This window comes from Lepus europaeus, chromosome 1, assembly GCF_033115175.1.
Source record: "Lepus europaeus isolate LE1 chromosome 1, mLepTim1.pri, whole genome shotgun sequence".
Classification (NCBI taxonomy): domain Eukaryota; kingdom Metazoa; phylum Chordata; class Mammalia; order Lagomorpha; family Leporidae; genus Lepus; species Lepus europaeus.
In genome coordinates, this window is record NC_084827.1 from 58540969 (window position 1) to 58560371 (window position 19403).

A 19403-nucleotide genomic window follows, 5' to 3' on the forward strand; every position below is an offset into this window, starting at 1 on the left:
ACTGAAAGTAGCCATGAAAATTAATTAAGCAGAAATATTTACACTTGATACTACATAGGCTACCATGGCACGAATGTCTGAATTTGATTATAGTTTTGCTTTTTTGTTAATGATTCAGAGCGAGGGAGGGAGGGGGAGAGAGAGAGAGAGAAACACACACACACACAGAGAGAATCTTCCATCCACTGGTTCACTATCCAAATTGCCACAAAGGTCAGAGCTGGACCAGGATAAAGCCAGGAGCCAGGAGCTTCATCCGGTTCTTCCACATAGGGGGCAGGGGACCAAGCATTTGGGGTACCTTCAGCTGCCTTCCCAGGCTCTTTAGCAGGGATCAGAAGTGGAACAGGTGGAATTCGAACCAGTGCCCATGTGGGGTATCAACATCTCAGGGTCTCAGGCAGTGTGGGCTTAACCCACTACATCACAACACTGGTCCCGTGCCCAGTTAATCATGAGCTGCTCGTTCTGTGTGTGTGTGTGGAGGGGTGTATTGTTGTTAGTATAACAGCATATGCATCTGAAATTTTTGGAACATGGTAGAATAGTTTTGAGCACTTATTACACTTGAAGCGTACATAAGCTTTATCTTGTTTTCTCCAAATTCTATTGCTATTCTGAAATCTCCAAACCTACAGAAAAGTTGTAGCAAAATGAACAGCCATATACCCTTCACACAATTTCTTCAAATGTTAACATTTTGCCACATTTGCATATTTGTGCTATCCTCATATATGAAGGGTCTTCAAAAAGTTCATGTAAAATATGGGTTATAAGAAAACTGTATGTGGATTCAAAAAGTCTGGCATCAAAGTGAATTTACCTTTTGATACTATTTTTCAACAAACTTTCTGATATGCCCCTCTCTCTTCACCCTACCTTCTCATGTATTTTTTTTTTTTCTTTTTCTCTGGAAGCATGCATTTAGCCTATCAGGTAAGAAATCTGTGTTCCACACTGGAATGTCTGGGTTCAATTTCTAGTTCCAGCTCCTGACTTCAGCTTTTTACCAAGTTAGACATTTAGATGCTGGGGGCAGTGGTGATCGCTCAAGTAACCAAGTTCCTGCTATCCACGTAGGAGCCCTACGCTGTGTTCCTGGATCTGGTCCTGCCCATTGCAGTCATTTGGAAATTAAGCTGCAGATAGAGGCTTCCTATCTTGTCTTTCACTGACTCTCTGTCTCTCTCTCTCTCTCTCTCTCTGTGTCTGCCTCTTAAATAAATTTAAAAAATACTTTAATTAGACATCCTTATTAATCAAATTAAATTAATTGAAAATTTTTAAACTTTTATTTAGTAAATATAAATTTCCAAAGTACAGTTAATGGATTACAATGGCTTTCCAGCCATGGCATTGCCTGTGTACACAAAGGCTGTTGATTTTTGTGCATTGATTTTATATCCTGCTACTTTGCCAAACTCTTCAATGAGTTCCAGTAGTCTCTTAGTCGAGTTCTTTGGATCCTCTAAATAAAGAATCTTATCATCTGCAAAGAGGGATAGTTTGAGTTCTTCCTTCCCAATTTGTATCCATTTAATTTCTAAATCTTGCCTAATATCTCTGGCTAAAACTTCGAGAACTATATTGAATAGCAGTGGTGAGAGTGGGCATCCCTGTCTGGTACCAGATCTCAGTGGAAATGCTTCCAACTTTTCCCCATTCAATAGGATGCTGGCTGTGAGTTTTTCATAAATTGCTTTGATTGTATTGAGGAATGTTCCTTCCATACCCAGTTTGCTTAGAGTTTTCATCATGAAAGGGTGTTGTATTTTATCAAATGCTTTCTCTGCGTTTATTGAGAGAATCATATGGTTTTTCTTCTGCAGTCTGTTAATGTGGTGTATCACATTGATTGTTTTGCGAACATTGAACCATGCCTGCATACCAGGGATAAATCCCACTTGGTCTGGGTGGATGATCTTTCTGATGTGTTGTTGCATTCTATTGGCCAGAATTTTATTGAGTATTTTTGCATCTATATTCATCAGGGATATTGGTCTGTAATTCTCTTTCAATGCTGCATCTTTTTCCAGCTTAGGAATTAAGGTGATGCTGGTTTCATAGAAAGAATTTGGGAGGATTCCCTCTTTTTTGATTGTTCTGAATAGTTTGAGAAGAATTGGAGTTAGTTCTTCTTTAAATGTCTAGTAGAATTCAGCAGTGAATCCATCTGGTCCTGGGCTTTTCTTTGTTGGGAGGGCCTTTATTACTGTTTCAATTTCTGTGTCAGTTATTGGTCTGTTTAGGTTTTCTATGTCTTCCTGGCTCAATGTAGGTAGGTTGTATGTGTCCAGGAATCCATCCATTTCTGATAATCTATCCCTGTTTGCTGGCATACAAGTCCTTGTAGTAATTTCTGATGATTCTTTTTATTTCTGTGGTGTCTGTTGTTATGTTTCCTTTTTCATCTCTGATCCTATTTATTTGGGTCTTTTCTCTTCTTTTTTTAGTTAGTTGGGCCAATGGGGTGTCAATTTTGTTTATTTTTTCAAAAAAACAGCTCCTCGTTTGGCTGATTTTTTGTAATGTTTTTTTGGATTCAATCCTGTTGATTTCTTCTTTGATTTTAATTATTTCCCTTCTTCTACTGGGTTTGGGTTTGGTTTGCTGCAGATTTTCTAGATCCTTGAGATGACTTGAAAGCTCATCTATTTGGCGCCTCTCCAATTTCTTGATGTAGGCACCTATTGATATAAATTTTCCTCTTAACACTGCTTTTGTTGTATCCCATAGGTTTTGGTATGTTGTGCTGTTATCCTCATTTACTATTGCTATTCTTTGGATTCTCCTTCCCTCACTGTGGTGTTTTTTTCTTATTCTACTATGACTGTATTAAGTGGACTATCTGCTTTTGATGGAGCCTTAGAGGCTTGAGATGGGTGTGGCCTGAGAGCTCTCTTTGGTTCCTCAGGGTTAAGGGTGTGCCAAAGGTGACACTCCCAGGTTAGGCATGGTAAATCTCTCTCCCTCTCTTTCTTTCTTCTCTTTTCTTTCTTTTTTTTTTTAATTCAGAAGGGAAGTAATTCCACACAGCTGAGCGGAATTGAAGGTGGTTAGCAGTTGAATGATATACCCACAGGAGCCAGAGATCGGAAGCTCTTTCCCAAGGACCACACAGGGAATCTGTGCTGCCCTCAGTGTGGGCTCAAACTCCCCTGCAGTCTCCCACTGGGTTGCCAAGATTACCTAATTGTAGCGTCTCTGGAGAGCGCTCACTTGAATTCCCTGAGTTCTCTCCCCCACTGTCTCTTTTTTCACAGTCTGTTCATTAGCACCACACTATGTCCTAATCTCCTGTTCTTTCACCCCTCCCAGAGTCAGGTTTTTCTGCTTGGCTGAGAGTGGTTTGACAACAATGCATCACAACTGCCCAACAGCATTCAGAGCCCTAGCCACAGCCCCACAGTCGCTTTCCTATCAGGGTTCTTGGGCCTAGGGCTTCCTCCTCTCCCTGCTCTGAAGGTCTTGAGGCTAAGCTCCTACAGCTGTCCCCCTCCAACCTGCTGCCGGCCGACGTGCACCTTAAGGGGAATGAAGTGCTAGGTGTGCTTCCTTAGTGGAATCAGCAGCAAATCCTTGCAGCTAAGTGTCTATGAAGTCTCTGAGCCTAGCATCTCACATCTCTTTCCTTCCCAGCCTCTAACACCAAGATCTGCACACACCAGATGGTGATCTTGTCTCTCTTTCCCTCTCTCTCCCGCCTCTCCCTCCCCTCCCCCTCCCCACCTCTCTTACTTCCTCTCCCTCTCTTCCTTTCTTCCTCTTCCTTCCTTCTTCCCTTCCTTCCTCCCTCTGTCCCTCTCCCTTCTTCCTTCCCCACCCCCTTCTCTCCTTAAATAGTGAATAAACAGGATCCCATCAAGCCTGTTCTCAAACACCACCCATCCACCAAGACCATCAGACATTTCCCTGTCTCTTTGAGCATGACATTGCTTTGAAAGTAAAAGAAAAAAAATAACTGCCTGAAAAGGTGCATAAGCAAGGAGAGACTCAAATGAAGGGTGAGGATAAATCACAGCCAAGCGCGTTGCCTGGAAGTCGTAAAGCGGGCCGGCGGGCGGTAATGGACTGGCTTGGCCGCCGCTAATGCACAGTGTTGGACCGGGAAGCGCCTGTGCGCGCTGGCTGCTAAGAGCCCCGCATCGGCAATGGCTGTAGCCAAGCACAATGGATCCTCCCCTAGGCTGCCAGGCCGGTATGTGTGGGCGGGGAAACGGCCCTCCAGGGAATTCTGAGCCTTTTAAAGGAGTTGGAAACGGTTTTGCCCCAGATGTCTCCCTTCCTTTTAGAGGTGGGGGTGGAGGAATAGACCCTGCCTCAGCACAGGTTCCCATAAGTGTTGCTATTAATGAAATAGCGTACTTGGGTCCTCCTTGAATCGCTTCAGCTGCGTCAGTGTGGACACGGGCATTGCACCAAGTGTTATCTGAACTGGCGCTATGAGCCTCTCAACCTTGTGTTTGCTTTTGTTTTTGTTTTTAATTTTTATTTATTTTCATTTCGTTGAAAGGTAGAGTAAGCCAGAGAGATCTTCCACCTGCTGGTTCACTTCCTCTATGCCTGCAATAGCCAGGGTGAGGCCAGGCCAAACCAGGAGCCTGGAACACAATCTTAGTCTCTCACACGGCAGGGACCTAAGGATTTGTGTCATCAAATGCCACCTAGCAAAAAGGTGAAATCAAAAACAAGGCCAGGACTAAAGTCTAGACATTGTGATGCTCTCTGCTCATGGCCTTAGCAGATTCTCAGTCCCCATGCTAAAAACCTGCCCCTCAATCCTGTGTTTGCTTATTTATTGAAAAGGCAGAGTGACAGAAAGAGGGAGGGAAAGAGAGAGCTCTTTCACCAACTGGATCAGTCCACAAATAACCATAACCCACTGAAGCCAGAAGCTCATGACTCTCCCATGACTCTCCCACGTAAGTACAGGAGCCCAAACATGGGGGACATCATCTGCTGCCTTCCCAGGTGCATTAACAGGGAGCTGCATCAGAAACAGCTGCTGGGACTCAAACTATCAACGCGATATGGGATGCTGGAATTGCAGCTGGTAGTTTAAGCCATCGAGCCACAATGCTGGCCCCTGATCCTGTGTTGTTGTAATCAGTACCCAGGATAACATAAAACAATGGATTTTTTCCAGTTCACCGATTAGGAGACAGAGGTGTAGGAGGTGACCTGACTCTTCCAAGATCAGGAGTCTGTTGGGTAGTGGAACTGGCATTCGAATGCAGGCCTGAAGATGGCATTCAAACCCAGGCTATCCTCTAACACATCTGTTCTGTGAGCCATGCGCACCCTTTCCAAGCTGATCCTGACTTAGCAGCCATTGCTGTGATTGAAATGGGGAGGCAAGGTGCAAACAGATGAAACATTAAATAACCATTGCAAAAAAGGCAGGAGCTGTCATGAGCTCACACATAAGAGATGTCCACTGAGTGGTAGAAGCAGTGCTTGGAAGATTATTTACACTGTCTTTACCCTTGGAGTAGAAAATTCACTTTGTCAACATAGATAACTGTACCCAAAGTGACCCCTGGGACCCTCATATAGACTTGCTTTATTACAATAGGAGTAGAAGTGAATTGGCACACTGTTCAAAGAACTATAACCAGCTCCCTATAATGATTTCAGTTCAGTTAAGCTGGATATTGACAATCTGTAGACTTCCCTTCCTCGAAGCACAGTGATAGAAAAATTGCAGTTTTTTCTGGCTCTGCAAAGAGACAGATATGTGTGCAGAATGAGGTCTTATTAATCAGAGTTATTTCTTGTGTCTCCTTTTCTCCTCTCCTTTTGTTTGTTCTTTCTTCTGAGTGGTGATCCCCATGGCAACTGATGGAAGAGCTTGCAGCATCTATAATTACCATTATTAATAATAATGATCACAATAATAATACCAATCAAACATAATGAGAGGAAAAAATATGGAAGAAAATTAAATTGTGGTTCTGTGTGTAAACAGTTTCCAGCTTCTGAAATACAAGGCACAGGAACCAGGTGGGTCACCTGGAGACCCAGGGCCAAGAGTGGTGGATGTGCTTTCCTGGGGTGACCATGGGGGAAGATTTTACACATGGAGGATACAGAAAGTTTCAAAATTTCCTGACTGGTGACTCTTCTGATTATGTGTGAGGCCTGCTCTTAGTTTTTCTTGCTGCTGTTACTATGTGTATATGTGTTTTGATTTTTTTTAACTTATTTGACAGGTAGAGTTATAGACAGTGAAAGAGAGAGTGAGAAAGGTCTTCCTTCTGTTGGTTCACCCCCCCAATGCCTGCTACAGCCAGAGCTACGCCAATCTGAAGCCAGGAGCCAGGTGCTTCCTCCTGGTCTCCCATGCAGGTGCAGGGGCCCAAGCACTTGGGCCATCCTCCACTGACTTCCCAGGCCACAGCAGAGAGCTGGACTGGAAGAGGAGCAACCGGGACTGGCACCTGGTGTGGCAGCGCCGCAGGCGGAGGACTAACCAAGTAAGCCGTGGCGCCGGCCCCAATGTTTTGATTTTAAAACGTGGAACTTCTGGCCGGTGTGGCGGCTCAATAGGCTAATCCTCCACCTGCGGCGCCGGCACACCGGGTTCTAGTCCCAGTCGGGGCGCCGGATTCTGTTGCTCCTCTTCCAGTCCAGCTCTCTGCTGTGGCCCAGGAGTGCAGTGGAGGATGGCCCAAGTGCTTGGGCCCTGCACCCGCATGGGAGACCAGGAGAAGCACCTGGCTCCTGGCTTCGGATCAGTGCGGTGCGCCGGCCGCAGCGTGCCTACCGCAGCGGCCATTGGAGGTTGAACCAACGGCAAAAAGGAAGACCTTTCTCTCTCTCTCTCTCACTATCCACTCTGTCTGTCAAAAAAAAAAAAAAATGTGGAACTTCTTTGAAATTTGGGTCATTACGTAACACATATATAGAAGACCAGGTGTGGAAATACTGGAACCTACACCCTAGGAAGAATACAATTGGTAGGGATGAAAGCACCTAAGTTGCTCAGTTCTGGGCAGGAGGCAGAGGATGAACAATCCCATAACTCTCAGGGGAAATGGTACCTACCTGTTACCGGTCACAGAGGGGAGAGTGGTTGCTGGAGTGAGTCTCCTGGGTTCTTTTTCTCAGCTTAGTATAGAAATAAAAAGCTGGGAAACAATTTGCAAAGAGGCAGAAATTTTATTCAATTGGCAAACAATAGAGAAAGTGTCTGGTTCAAGAGGAGACCAGGCATAGTGCCTGAGCAGGACACTGGCTTTGAGGAAGTGTCCTGGATTTTTACGGCATCACTATTTGTTCACTGGGTTATCCTGTTGGGGGTGCCCATTGGACAGGGCGTTTCACATATGCATGTTGATGGGCTTGGGGCTCAAGGAGATAGCCAGGATCTCCTGGAGACTGTCTGTCACCTTAGGGACTCAGCCCCCTCCTTTGCTAGCTCTGAGTAGAAGATTGCAACTTCTTGGTTTAAAACTGCAAGATAACGCAGGATAACCAGGGTCTCTTGGAGCCAGTCCAACTCTCCCCAGGTGCTCAGCCCCTTCCACTGCCAGCTCTGGGTGCAAGATTGCAGCCACCCTGAAGATGTGATTTAAAGCTGCAAGGTCACACATGCAGCACAAGAAGCTATATTGGGGGAGATACCAGTTGGCCTGGAGACAGGCTTTCCAGCCACAGCTGGCAGCCTGCTTGTGTAGGACATTCTACCTACGTCTGAAGAGGCCCACAGACTCCTAGCACCACTGGCCGGCCACACTATCTTTCCCCTGCCTCTGCCATCCCTGCCCAAAGCAGATCTCTGTGTAGCTCCCTCTCCCCCTTTATTCATATGCTGCGTAGCATTTCTAAGGTATTTGTCCTTCTTGGATACACAACTTTCTCCACAAAACAATGGCAAGCTTCTGGAGGAGTTAGGCAGTGTGATTTCCTCCTGAGTGTGTGTGCGCATTTGGATATATTTCACATCCTAGAAGATCTCATAGCTCCTGTGGAGATAGGCTTGAAAGCAACACATCACACTGCAATTTGGGAAATAAATGCTGGTTCACTTAACAATTTATGGTTCTGTCTGCAAGATGATGCTTTACAACTTCTTGACGCATGTGATCTGATGACCCATGGCCTGTGTCTCCTTGGTCTGTAAGGTGGCACCAGAGCTGGAGTGGATTGGAGTCATGAGACCATTCATCCTCATACCAACCCACTGAGCTGAATACAGCTTTTGAAAGCAATCATTTTAAGTATATAATAACTGTAACTGTAAGCTAACCAGGAGTTTCAGTGAAGTAGCCCTATTTCCCTCCTAAACTAGTAGTGAATAGCTCCCTGCCTCTTCAAAAATCTCCAAATGCAGTCCTCTCTAAGGGAAAGATATTTGGTCCATTAGAGAAGTGAGGTTTTGTTTCTCATCGAGGGACTGAATAGTGGGGATCCACAGTGGAAATGCAAGAGAGTGACCTGAATGGAAAAATACAGGATCAGAGGGCAGCATTTTTCCAAGTTTTAGGGCCCACCAAAAAAAAATATGTTGAATAAATTTCAGGAAATGCAAGGTGCATGAATAAATAGACATGGGAGGCTATTCCACTGAGAATAAATAAATGAACAAGGTGGAAATTGATTTACTATATGCTGCAGTAAGCTATGTTCGAAGAAATCTCAGTTCATCATACTTTAAAACCTATATGCAGGATGAACTCTCTCCTCTCCCCAATTTCACAAAGGAATGATGTTCCCAGGTTGTCCTTCCAATGATACAGTAATGATTTAAGACATGTATTTTTTAATGTTTTTTATTTATTTGAAAGGGTGAGAGATAGAGATAGAGATAGAGATAGAGATAGAGAGAGAGAGAGAGAGAGAGAGAGATCTTCCATCCCCTGGTCATTCCTTAAATGTGGCCATAACAGCCAGAACTGGACAAGGTTGAAGCCAGAAGCCAAGAACTCCATCTGGATTTCCCATTTAGGTGGCATGGATGCAAGCACATAACTCATTGTCTGCTGCCTCTTAGGATGCATTAGCAAGAAGCTGGATTGAAAGCACAGTAGGTGAGATTTGAACCAACACTCTGAAATAGTATGTAAGCCTCCCAAACAGCAACGCAATCCACTGTGCCACAATGCCTATCCCCCAGTGCATATTCTTCTCTCCTTTGAGTGCCAGACAACGTGTTATGTGTTCCTGTGAACCATGACAGTTAATATCAGTGATATTATCTTGAGTGAAAAGACTGAAGTTAGTATACCCATTCTCAATGTGGAAATATCAGAGATATAAGATAACTTGCACATAGTTTCACTGCTGACGCAGAGCAAAACATAGATTTCAAACCGGGTATGCTTATTCTCAAAGCTAGTCAAAGTGTTTGATACTATCACTAATGCCATTGCTGTGTTTCAAATCTTGGCTTTAGGGAGGCAATAAATGGTCCAAGATTGCTGAACCTGTAAGTACTGGGCTGGCATACAAACTTGGTCTCCTGATTCTAGACCCAAGCTGTGTCCGCTAATCATCACTGCCCACAGACTAAATTACCACCAGGAACATTAGCTTCCTGGGTCCAATTTTATTTGGTCACTTGTAGATCCATGTTTTGGTCCACTTGGGAGTAAATCTCCACCTCTCCCACATCCACCTACAAGGATGTTCATGATAGATACTACTTACTTGAAAATTCTCAGAGCTGAGCTTCACCTAGGCTTCCTCCAGCTAAGAACTACGCTGCATCATCCTAGGTTAGACCTCAAGAGCATCAGCCTCCAAAGCTGAGCTCAGATGAAAGCCACCTAAGCAATTCAAGGGTTCTAGCCATCATTTCTCCTCCTATCCATTATTCTGGACTGTGGCTGGCGATGTTTATCATTTATAGTGATGTGGTCTGTGGTAGGGTGTTCTGAGTGTTGTCTATGTAAAGTTCCTAGTATGGAGTGCTAGCATACCATCTACTACTATAGATTTGGCTAGGTTTTCCTTTTCTTTTTATTAATTATCTGGACATTTCAAAACTGTCTATTTTTAGTTCTTCCTCTACCATGTTTCAAAAAGTTAAGCTGTAATTTTCCTTTGGTTATTTTATCAGTCTTTTTTGGTAACATTTTTTTGAGTTCTGAGTTAATTGTTGCTGTAATATTATCTTTGCTGATATGAATCATGTGTTATTTTTATTTTAAAATTCAACACCTGGGCCGGCACTGGGTTATAGTAGGCTAAGCCTCTGCCTGTGGTGCCAGCATCCCATATGGGTGCCAGTTTGTGTCCTGGCTGCTCCTCTTCCTATCCAGGTCTCTACTTATGGCCTGGGAAGGTGGTGGAGGATGACCCAAGTGCTTTGGCCCCTCCACCCATGTGGGAAACCCAGAAGTAACTCTTGGCTCCTGGCTTCAGCCCAGCTCTGGCCGTTGTGGCCATTTGAGAAGTGAACAAGTGGATAGAAGACCTTCCCCTCAGTTTCTCCCTCTTTTTGTCTGTAATTCTGCCTCTTAAAGAAATAAATCTTGTAATAAATTTAAATAAATCATAACCAAACTGCTTTTTTTTTCAATAGTCTTTCTAGAAAATGTGATCCTGTCAATAAAAACTGGGGAACATGGAGGTCACTCAGGGACTAGAATTAGGGAGCAGTCTCACGATGAGTCTATGTCTGAGCATAGTGAGTGTCACAAGGGCGAGTTCCCTCTTTTTAAATCCTTCAGAGATCATGAAAACCAAACCTTTTGTTTCTTCCTCCTCCTCCTAATTTGTTGAAGTTGAAGTAAGTGTAGGCAGATGAAACGGGTTTACCCAAGCTGTGTGCAGAGTGAGTGATAGAGAAAGGATTGACTAAGAACATCTCTGTGGTCACTTTCTTCTTTTTTCAGCCAAGTCATTGTCAGCAGCTAAGATCCCGCTTCTGAGTAGTGCTGTGTAATCCAGATTGCATGCAGGACATGTAAACTGATGTTAATTAACAGCGGTTTCCTTCAGGACATGCGCTCAACGCTCCTGGCTGATAGCTGTGCCTTGAGCCATTTCTTTACCTTCTAGACCTTAGCTTCCCCATAACTGAGAGCGTGGAAGAGGGAGGAAACCACATGACTTCCACGTTAGGTTCCTTTCAGGTCTCAGAGTCTATGAAGAGTAATGATGCAATTATGTGGGCAAGATACTCAGATGACAAAAGCTTTTCCAGTCTTCCTGTTTCCTCTTTTGCTTTATTTGTGAGGATGTTCAGAATTAAATTGCATGTCCAATTGCAGTAAATGCTTAAGCACAGGTTATTGTTACAGAGTGTCTGATACATCACAGATAATGCCTTCTGGCCTTGTATTTTTGGTTGCTATTCCATATGAGCAGTCCTGTCATGGCGTTGCTGGTGTTTCTGCCCTATTTTTATTGTCATTGCTGTTTTGTAGTTTTAACCAAACTTTCAAAAACTGAAGTGACTTGTCCAAGCTTATTGTTGGCTGAAATAGTTTTCAAACAGTATTTCTCAAGCTCTACAACTCATATTCCTCTCTTCTCTTCTTGCTTTCCAAGTGTAAAACATATCCTTCCATCCTGACATAAAGATCTTCCTTTTTGCATGGTTCTCTTTCTGTAAATCTTAACATATTTTTCTGGCAAAGACAGATAACTTGCAGAATAAATGATATTTAAAATTGCAATTAAGTGCACTGCATATATGATGTGGATTGCACACTTGCAGTCTTGTCAACAGTGCATCTTTTGTAGGTATTTTCTATGTGCTCTGTACTATGTTCAATACAATACCTATAGTTCTCTGAGAATATTATCTGTGCTGATGATGCTGTGTCAAGGAAGTGTGCCAGTAGCAAGAAGGAACCAGATACTCTTGGTTAAACATTTTCTTGGGTCACTTACTGATTGTGTAACCTTGGATGAGCTACCTCATTCTCCATGTGCACATTTTTCTCACTTTTGATGTGGCAATATTGACTGATTTTCAGTTTGAGTTCAGTCATCCCCTGTACTTCTACATCCAAGAATTCAGCCAACCTAGGACTGAAAATACTTTAGAGCAAACCATGGGGGCTGGCATTGTAGTGTAGCAGGTAAAGCTGCCACCTGTGATGCTGCCATCCCATATGGGTGCTGGCTCAAGTCTCAGCTGATCCACTTCTCATCTAGCTCCTTGCTGATGTGCCTGGGAAAGCAGTGGAAGATTACCCAAGTGCTTGGGCCGCTGCACCCACATGGGGGACCCAAATGGACTTCCTGGCTCCTGGATTCATCTTGGCCCAGTTCTGGCTATTGCAGCCACTTAGAGAGGGGAAATTGTGGATGGAAGATCTCTCTCTCTCTCTGCCTCTCCCTCTTTCTTTCTGTAACTCTGGCTTCAAATAAATAAACAAATTTAAAAAATCTGTGGTCGTGGTGAACATGTTAGAACTTTTTTTTAGCTATTATTCTAAAAACAGTATAGTACAACTATTTCCATAGTATTTACATGTGTCAAGTATTATAAGCAATCTAGAAATCATTTAAAGTATATGGGATGATGTGGTAGGTTATATGCAAATACTACATCATTTCACGTAAGGAATGGGAACTTCTTGGATATCCATAGGGGTCCTGGAATAAAACTTTCATGCATATGGGAGGATAGCTGCATTGTCAGTTTTAAATGAGATAATAAGATAATTTCAAATGAGATAATGGCTTAATTTTAAGTGAGATAATGGATATTAGGTGCTTAAAAATGTGGGATAAGTGATCCTCAAGGTTATGATTAACTCCCATGCTAACTCCAGGAGGAGCTGCCTCTGTGGTCCCCCTGTTCGCAAACGTGGAGCATGCAAGGGGTGGTTAACAGCTGCCTGTTGAGTGACTCCTCACACTACTTGCATTTTCCTTTTTCGATCTTTCTTCTCACCTTTCTTGCTTGGTGTTGTGTTGTCTGAACAGAGGACAAGATCTGGACGCTGGTGCAGCACAACAATACAGAGCTGACCCGAGTGCGGGGCTCCAGTCCTGAGAAGCCCGATACCACTACCTTGGACTACGGCGGCAGCATGGACCAGCTGGAGGCCATGATCGATGGCTCAGAGCACTGTGAGCAGGAGATGGCCTATCACTGCAGGAGGTCTCGCCTGCTCAACACACCAGGTAAGGCTTACCCTGCCCCTGACGCTCTGTAGGACACTCCTCCATGGAATGCCAGAGAGACATTGACATTGGACAAGAAGGGGATGTTGTTCCACTGACTTACCATGCAGTTGAGAGAGATGCACCAGGAGACCTGGGTGTGTTTATTGCTGGCTCTGATGCCTGCAGCCTCTCAAGTTTTGCTCTGCAACCTTGAAAAAAGTACAAAGGCCATCCACAACCACTGTGAGGGTGAACAAGTCTCTGAGAGCACTGGCACTGGAAGAGGGCTTGAGGGAGCCAAAGGAAGTGTGACCTGGAGAAGGCTATTTTTCTGGGATTGAGAAGCCACCAAGGATCTCAGCACATTCAACCAGGAGTATTGAATTGTATCTGGGACAAAGGGTGCATAAGGGTGCAGTATTTGGCAGGCAGGGGCCTTCTTGCATGTTTGCAGTATTCCTGTAATCTGAAATGTGGAGGTATCAGCAACATGTCTCTTGTAAAGATCGTGTAGGGGTGGGTGTTGTAGTCTATATTCTGTACCAAGTGCTGATTCAAGGCGCAGCTGCATTCCTTCTGGTGCAGCTTCCTGCTAATGCATCCCATGAGGCAGCAGTGCTTGGGGACCTACAACCCACATGGGAGACCAGATGGACTTACAGGCTCCTGGCTTTGGCCTGTCCCAGCCTTGTTTTTTTGTAAGCATTTGGAGAATGAACCTGTGAATGGATCTCTCTCTTTCTCCCTCTCTCTCTCTATCCCCTCTCTCTCCCTTTTAAGTAAATGAAAGTATAGAGGACATTAAAGATAATATTGCTTTTGGAACAGTGAGACTGGCCTTATTTATTTATTTTTCTTATGGCTTTTTTTTTCGTTTTTTGATTGACTGCTTATGAAAATCTAAGTTATTGCAAAGATCAGGAGGGGAGGGGTCATAATTTATTACTTTTCTGTCATTCATTCATTCTTATGACTGTCCATTCTTCAGTTATTTCATGGCAAAAAAAAAAGAAAAGAAAAGAAGAGAAAAGAAAAGAAAAGAAAAAGAAACCCCAAGGGGAGGGAGCATCTAAGAAAGGGTGTTCCAAAACTCTAGTCTCAAGAAGCATACAACCCAGTGCCTGGGGGTTAGGAATCTGAAATGCCTGGAGGAAAAAACAATAGAAAATGAAATGTCAACGAAGGGGAAGTGATGGAAATCTAACTAAATACAAGGTACCGCTTGGCTAATCTGAAATCTTCAGTGGAAGAGTTGTTCCACATAAGTGAATTTTCCAGATAACTGTCACTTATCCCTTTAACCACCAAAGATCTTTGCAAAGATTTTTTTAACTACTTGAAATGAAAATCTTTCTCAAATGGATTCATGCCTCCTTGCCTTCTTAAACAGAGAGTTCTGAACACAAAATAGAACCTTTTCTTGATGACTCAGGATCATCATTGTGAAAATCAATTCTCTCCTTGGACTCAGCCATGCTCAGAGGACTGGTTAGATGAGAGGCAATGGTCAGTGCCCCTACTTCCCAGCATACCCTGCAGGATTCGGTGTTTGTGTTACATGTATCTTCCTCTCCTCGGGCTGTCAAGCTTACGTGTGTCACTCTTGGTGCTATTCTCAGGGCGTTTGTCTCCAGAAACTGCTCCTCCATTTTTCATTGTATTGCTTCTAGTTTTCTTTTTTTTTAAATTTGAGAGGCAGAATTTGGGGGAGGGGTAAACAGGGGGAGAGAGAGAGAGAGGGAGAGAGAGAGAGAGACATATTTTCTATCCAAATGGCCACAACAGCTGGGGCTAGTCCAGGTCCAAGATAGGAGCTAGGAGCTCCATTGGGGTCTCCCATAATGGGTGGCAGGGGCCCAGGCACTTGGCTATACTCTCATGCTTTCCCAGCAACATTAACAGGAAGCTAGACTGGAAGCAGAGCAGCCAGGATTCTAACAGGCGCTCTGATATGGAATGCTGGCAACAAAAATGGCAGCCCAGCTCACTGAGCCAGAACTCTGGCCCTGTTGCTTTAGTTTTGTAAGGATTGAGTTTGGAATAGGAGTATGTTCACTCTATGTGAATTACTTTAGAACATGTATCCTGTGATATTAATTTTGCTACACTATTTCTTTTGTACATGCATTTCCCCAAAAAACAATTGTCTTAAACTCCCTGAGCCTATTTGAACGGGAGGAGCATGGATTTGGGAGCAGGCCATGGGATGAATGAGGACTTGATTCTGTCACTTACTAGTCATGGGATCCCATGGGGCTGGTCAATTTCTGTAGTTTCAGTTTCACAGCTGGAAAAATTTGCAGGAAGATCCTGAACTCCTCAGGCTGATAGAAGGACTGAAGGAAAATGCAATCTTAGTTCCTTGTACCACACAAGGAACTAAATCTTAGGTGCCCAGCAGGTAGGAGCATCCTTACTCACAGTCCTCATCCCAGCAATGAAGGTCCAAAATCTGTGTTATAATGAGAAGCAGTTCAAAGGAGAATCTTTTCCTACTAATTTATTTGAGAGGCAAAGAAAAAGAGAGAAAGATAGAGCTCCTGTTTACTGATTCCCTAAATGATCACTATGTAGGGGACTTGGCTGTGGCCAAAGCCAAGAGCCAGAAACTCAATCCAGGACCCCCATGTGGGTAGCAGGAACCCATTTACCTGATCCACCACCATGGCTTCCCAGGTTCCACATCGACAGTAAGCTGGAGACAGGAGCGAGAGCTAGGAATCAAACCCAGGTACTTCAATGTGGGACATTGATTCTCAACCACTAAGCTAGTCACCTGTTCCTTGGCTTACAGTATAAACAGAATCACATGCATATGATCTCATCACATGGAGATGATCACTGTTGTGCCGTTTATGGATGGATCCTTCCATGCATTCTTCCAATCATACATTTACAGATGTAATGACTCATGTGCTTGGCCTTGGAAGTCCTCTTTTCTCCCGTTAGATTCTGTCTCTCTCAGGTAGTTAACAGAGGGCCATGGGCTTAGACATCTGGAGTCTTCTTTCATCTGTGTAGCTAGTTCGCAGAACATAGAAGGGACCACCTTTTCCATCAGTCTCCATCTTCAGACCAGGCATGTGTGTGAGATGCAGCTAACTAGCACTTATTTGTTCAGACTGCCCCCAAGAGATGTAACTCCAGCGTCACATCACACTGAAAGAAGCCACCTGGGCTCCCACACAGGTGAGCTCACCTCATGGAAGTTAAAATGGAGAGAGAAGTGTGCAACACTGAGGCCACATGGATCCAAAAGCCTGCACCCAGAGAACACCCTGCAGGCACGTGGATCTTTATCACTAAATCATTCTGTTTACAAGGGGGTAGGGGATGACATCTCCTCTCTTCCCCTACCCCTCTCTCCCTCTCTTTGGAATATATTATTTATTTTTGTGTTTATTTATTTTACCTAGAAACCTTTTCTTAAGGTTTACAAACTTCATGCATTTCATATATACAAATTTAGGGACATAGTGATTCTCCCCATCCTTCCCTCCCTCCCACCCACACTCCCATCCTTTTTCCTCCTCCCTCTCCCATTCCCATTCATATTTTTCACTAAGACCCACTGCAGCTAAATTTACAATAGCTAAGATATGGAATTAACCCAGATGTCAATCAACTGAAGACTGGATAATGGCATCTCTTCTTTACCCACCTGAGATCCTGGAATTATTGAGCAGGTCTTTCCGTCCCTTCAGAACTTAGGAAGGGGTTCACTGCCCTGGAGTATGGCTTTGCAGCCTGTGTTTGACACAAAAATAACACACTATATAAATTTTTAAAAATATTTATTTATTTATTTATTTGAAAGGCAGAATTACAGAGACAGAGAGAGAGAGAGAGAGAGAGAGAGAGAGAGAGAGAGAATCTTCCATCTGCTGGTTCAATCCCCAAATATCCACAATGGCCAGAGCTGGGCAGATCTGAAGCCAGGAGCCAGGATCTTCTTCCTTGTCTCCCAGGTGGATGCAGAGGCCCAAGCATATGGGCCATCCTCTGCTGCTTTTCCAGGCATAATAGCAGGGAGATTAATTGGAAGTAGAGCATCTGGGACTCAAATTGGCACACACACAGAGCATACTGATGTGGCAGGCAGTGGCTTTACCTGGTATGCCATAGTGCCAGCCCCCATTCTGTATAAATTAATATGAGTTCATATCATCATTTTTATGAACAGCAGGGTACTCTCTAACAAATAAAAAAATCTATTTGAACACCTAGCTGGTTATTGTTGTTAAACTATTACAATTAAGCATGTAAGAATATTTTTGCACATAGATCTTTGTGAACACAGCTGATTATATCCTTAGGAGAAATTCCTTCAGATGCCAGTTCCAGGACAAAGAGTTACATATTTGTAGGGCTTTTGCCATATTTGTTTCTGCAATGTCTCAAAGTTGTACTAACTTCTGCTCCCAATAACACTGTGGGATTGAGGCCCACTCACCAGCAAGGCACATTTTCATTTTTCTTCCACTTTGGCCGTCTGATTAATTTAAACCAGATTGGTGAGAATTGTAGCTATTTGTTGCTGTTAATTTAAAACCACGTGTCACCTGTTCCCTGTAGCTTCTTGACTACAACTCATGTGTTAGCATTAGTAAAAGCTGTGGAGTATTATATATAGTGATTGTAGAAGGATTTCGATAGAAGGTAGAGAATGCCTTCTTTCCATAGATAATAATGAGAAGGAGTTGGTCAAGTGCTATGGCACAGTGGGTAAAGCTGCCACTTGGGATGTCTGCATTTCATACTGGAGTTCCTAGTTTGAGTCCTGGCTACTCTGCTTCTGCCTTAGCTGCCCGCTGACACAATTTGGGAGGTAGAGAATGATGGCTCAAGTGCTTGGGTTACTGTTACCCAAAGGGGAGACTGGGATGGAGTTTTGGGCTCTTGGCTTTGACCTAGCCCAACCCAGGACACTGTGGCATTTAGGTAGTGATCCAACAGGTAGAAAATCTCTCTCTCTCTCTCTCTCCCACTCTGTCTTACAAGTAAACAGATGCATCTTAGAAGAAAATAAAAGGAGGGCAGAAATAAAATAAAGCAAGATAAGAGAAAATAAATCAATATTTAAATGGCCAGCCATTTCATATGTTTGAGGATGTGTGTAGGGTGCTCAGTGGGCATCATCTCTCACTCCAACAACAGTTCTGTATTGCACGGGTTTTTTACCCTGTGTCAGTCTGTTTTCTGTGGTTGTAAAGAAATACTTGGGGCCAGTCAACTTTTTGAAGAAAAGAGGTATATTTAGCTCTCCCTCTTGCAAGTTACAAGAAATGACTCTGGCCTCAGCTTGGCTCTGGAGAGGGCCTCAAGTCAGAGTCCCAGTGGCAGGAGCACCTGGGAGAGAAGGGGGTCACTTTGCCATATGGGAAGCCAGGGTGACTTGGGTCAAGCTCAGGCTTCCATAACGACTTGCTCTTGCAAGAACTCATGACCCCTTGAGAACTACCTTAATTCCTTTAAAGGACAGTGTCCCCAGAGACCTCCCACCAGGCACCAGTTTGTTTTTTTCTTTTTATTTATTTGAGCAGTAGAGTTACAGACAGTGAGAGGGAGAAACAGAAAGGTCTTCCATCCATTGGTTCACAACCCAAATGGCCACACAATGGCTGGAGCTGCGCCGATCTGAAGCCAGGAGCCAGGTGCTTCTTCCTGGTCTCCCATGCGGGTGCAAGAGCCCAAGGACTTGGGCCATCTTCTACTGCTTTCCCAGGCCACAGCAGAGAGCTGGCTTGGAAGTGGATCAGCCAGGACTAGAACCGGTGCTCACATGGGATGCCGGTGCTGCAGACAGAGGATTAACCTAGTGCACCAAGCACCAGCCCCAAGGCACCAGTTTCTCAAGATCCCACCCCCGTGACACCACAACACGCAGTCCTCTGGGGAACAAACCACAGCACTCCCCACCTGACAGTTCATAAAACAGAGCCTCAGAGGCAGCATGGTGCTTGTTTCATGGCAGGCAGCTGGCAAAGGACGGATCTAGCTCCTGCACCCAGCTTTGCCAGATCAAAGCAGAGATGATATTTGTACTTCCTTAAAGATCTATTGACTTACATATTTATTCAGGGAACGAGTAAGAGAGATGGAGGGAGGGAGAGAGAGCAAGAAAGAGAGAGAGAGTCTTCCATTTGGTTCACTTCACAAATGCCTGCAGGAGCTGGACTGCACCAGTGCCTGAAACCAGAAGCCAGAAACTACATCTGACTGTCCCAGGTGGGTGGCAGGAACCCAAGTACTTAGATCATCTGCTACCTCCCAAGTACATCATCAGAAAGCTTAATCAGAAGCAGAGGAGCTACGATCGGATCCCAGGCACT

The 19403-nt window shown here is 44.1% G+C and overlaps 1 protein-coding gene across 2 annotated transcripts in view; it reads left to right on the forward strand.

Moving 5' to 3' along the window:
• Positions 1 to 19403, forward strand: part of CNTNAP5 (contactin associated protein family member 5) — a 967841-nt gene that overhangs the window by 644771 nt on the left and 303667 nt on the right. For both annotated transcript variants that reach the window (XM_062199074.1, XM_062199079.1), the window contains exon 13: positions 12889 to 13089. In XM_062199074.1, coding sequence (XP_062055058.1) covers positions 12889 to 13089 — 201 coding nt within the window. The remainder of the gene's footprint in view (positions 1 to 12888; positions 13090 to 19403) is intronic.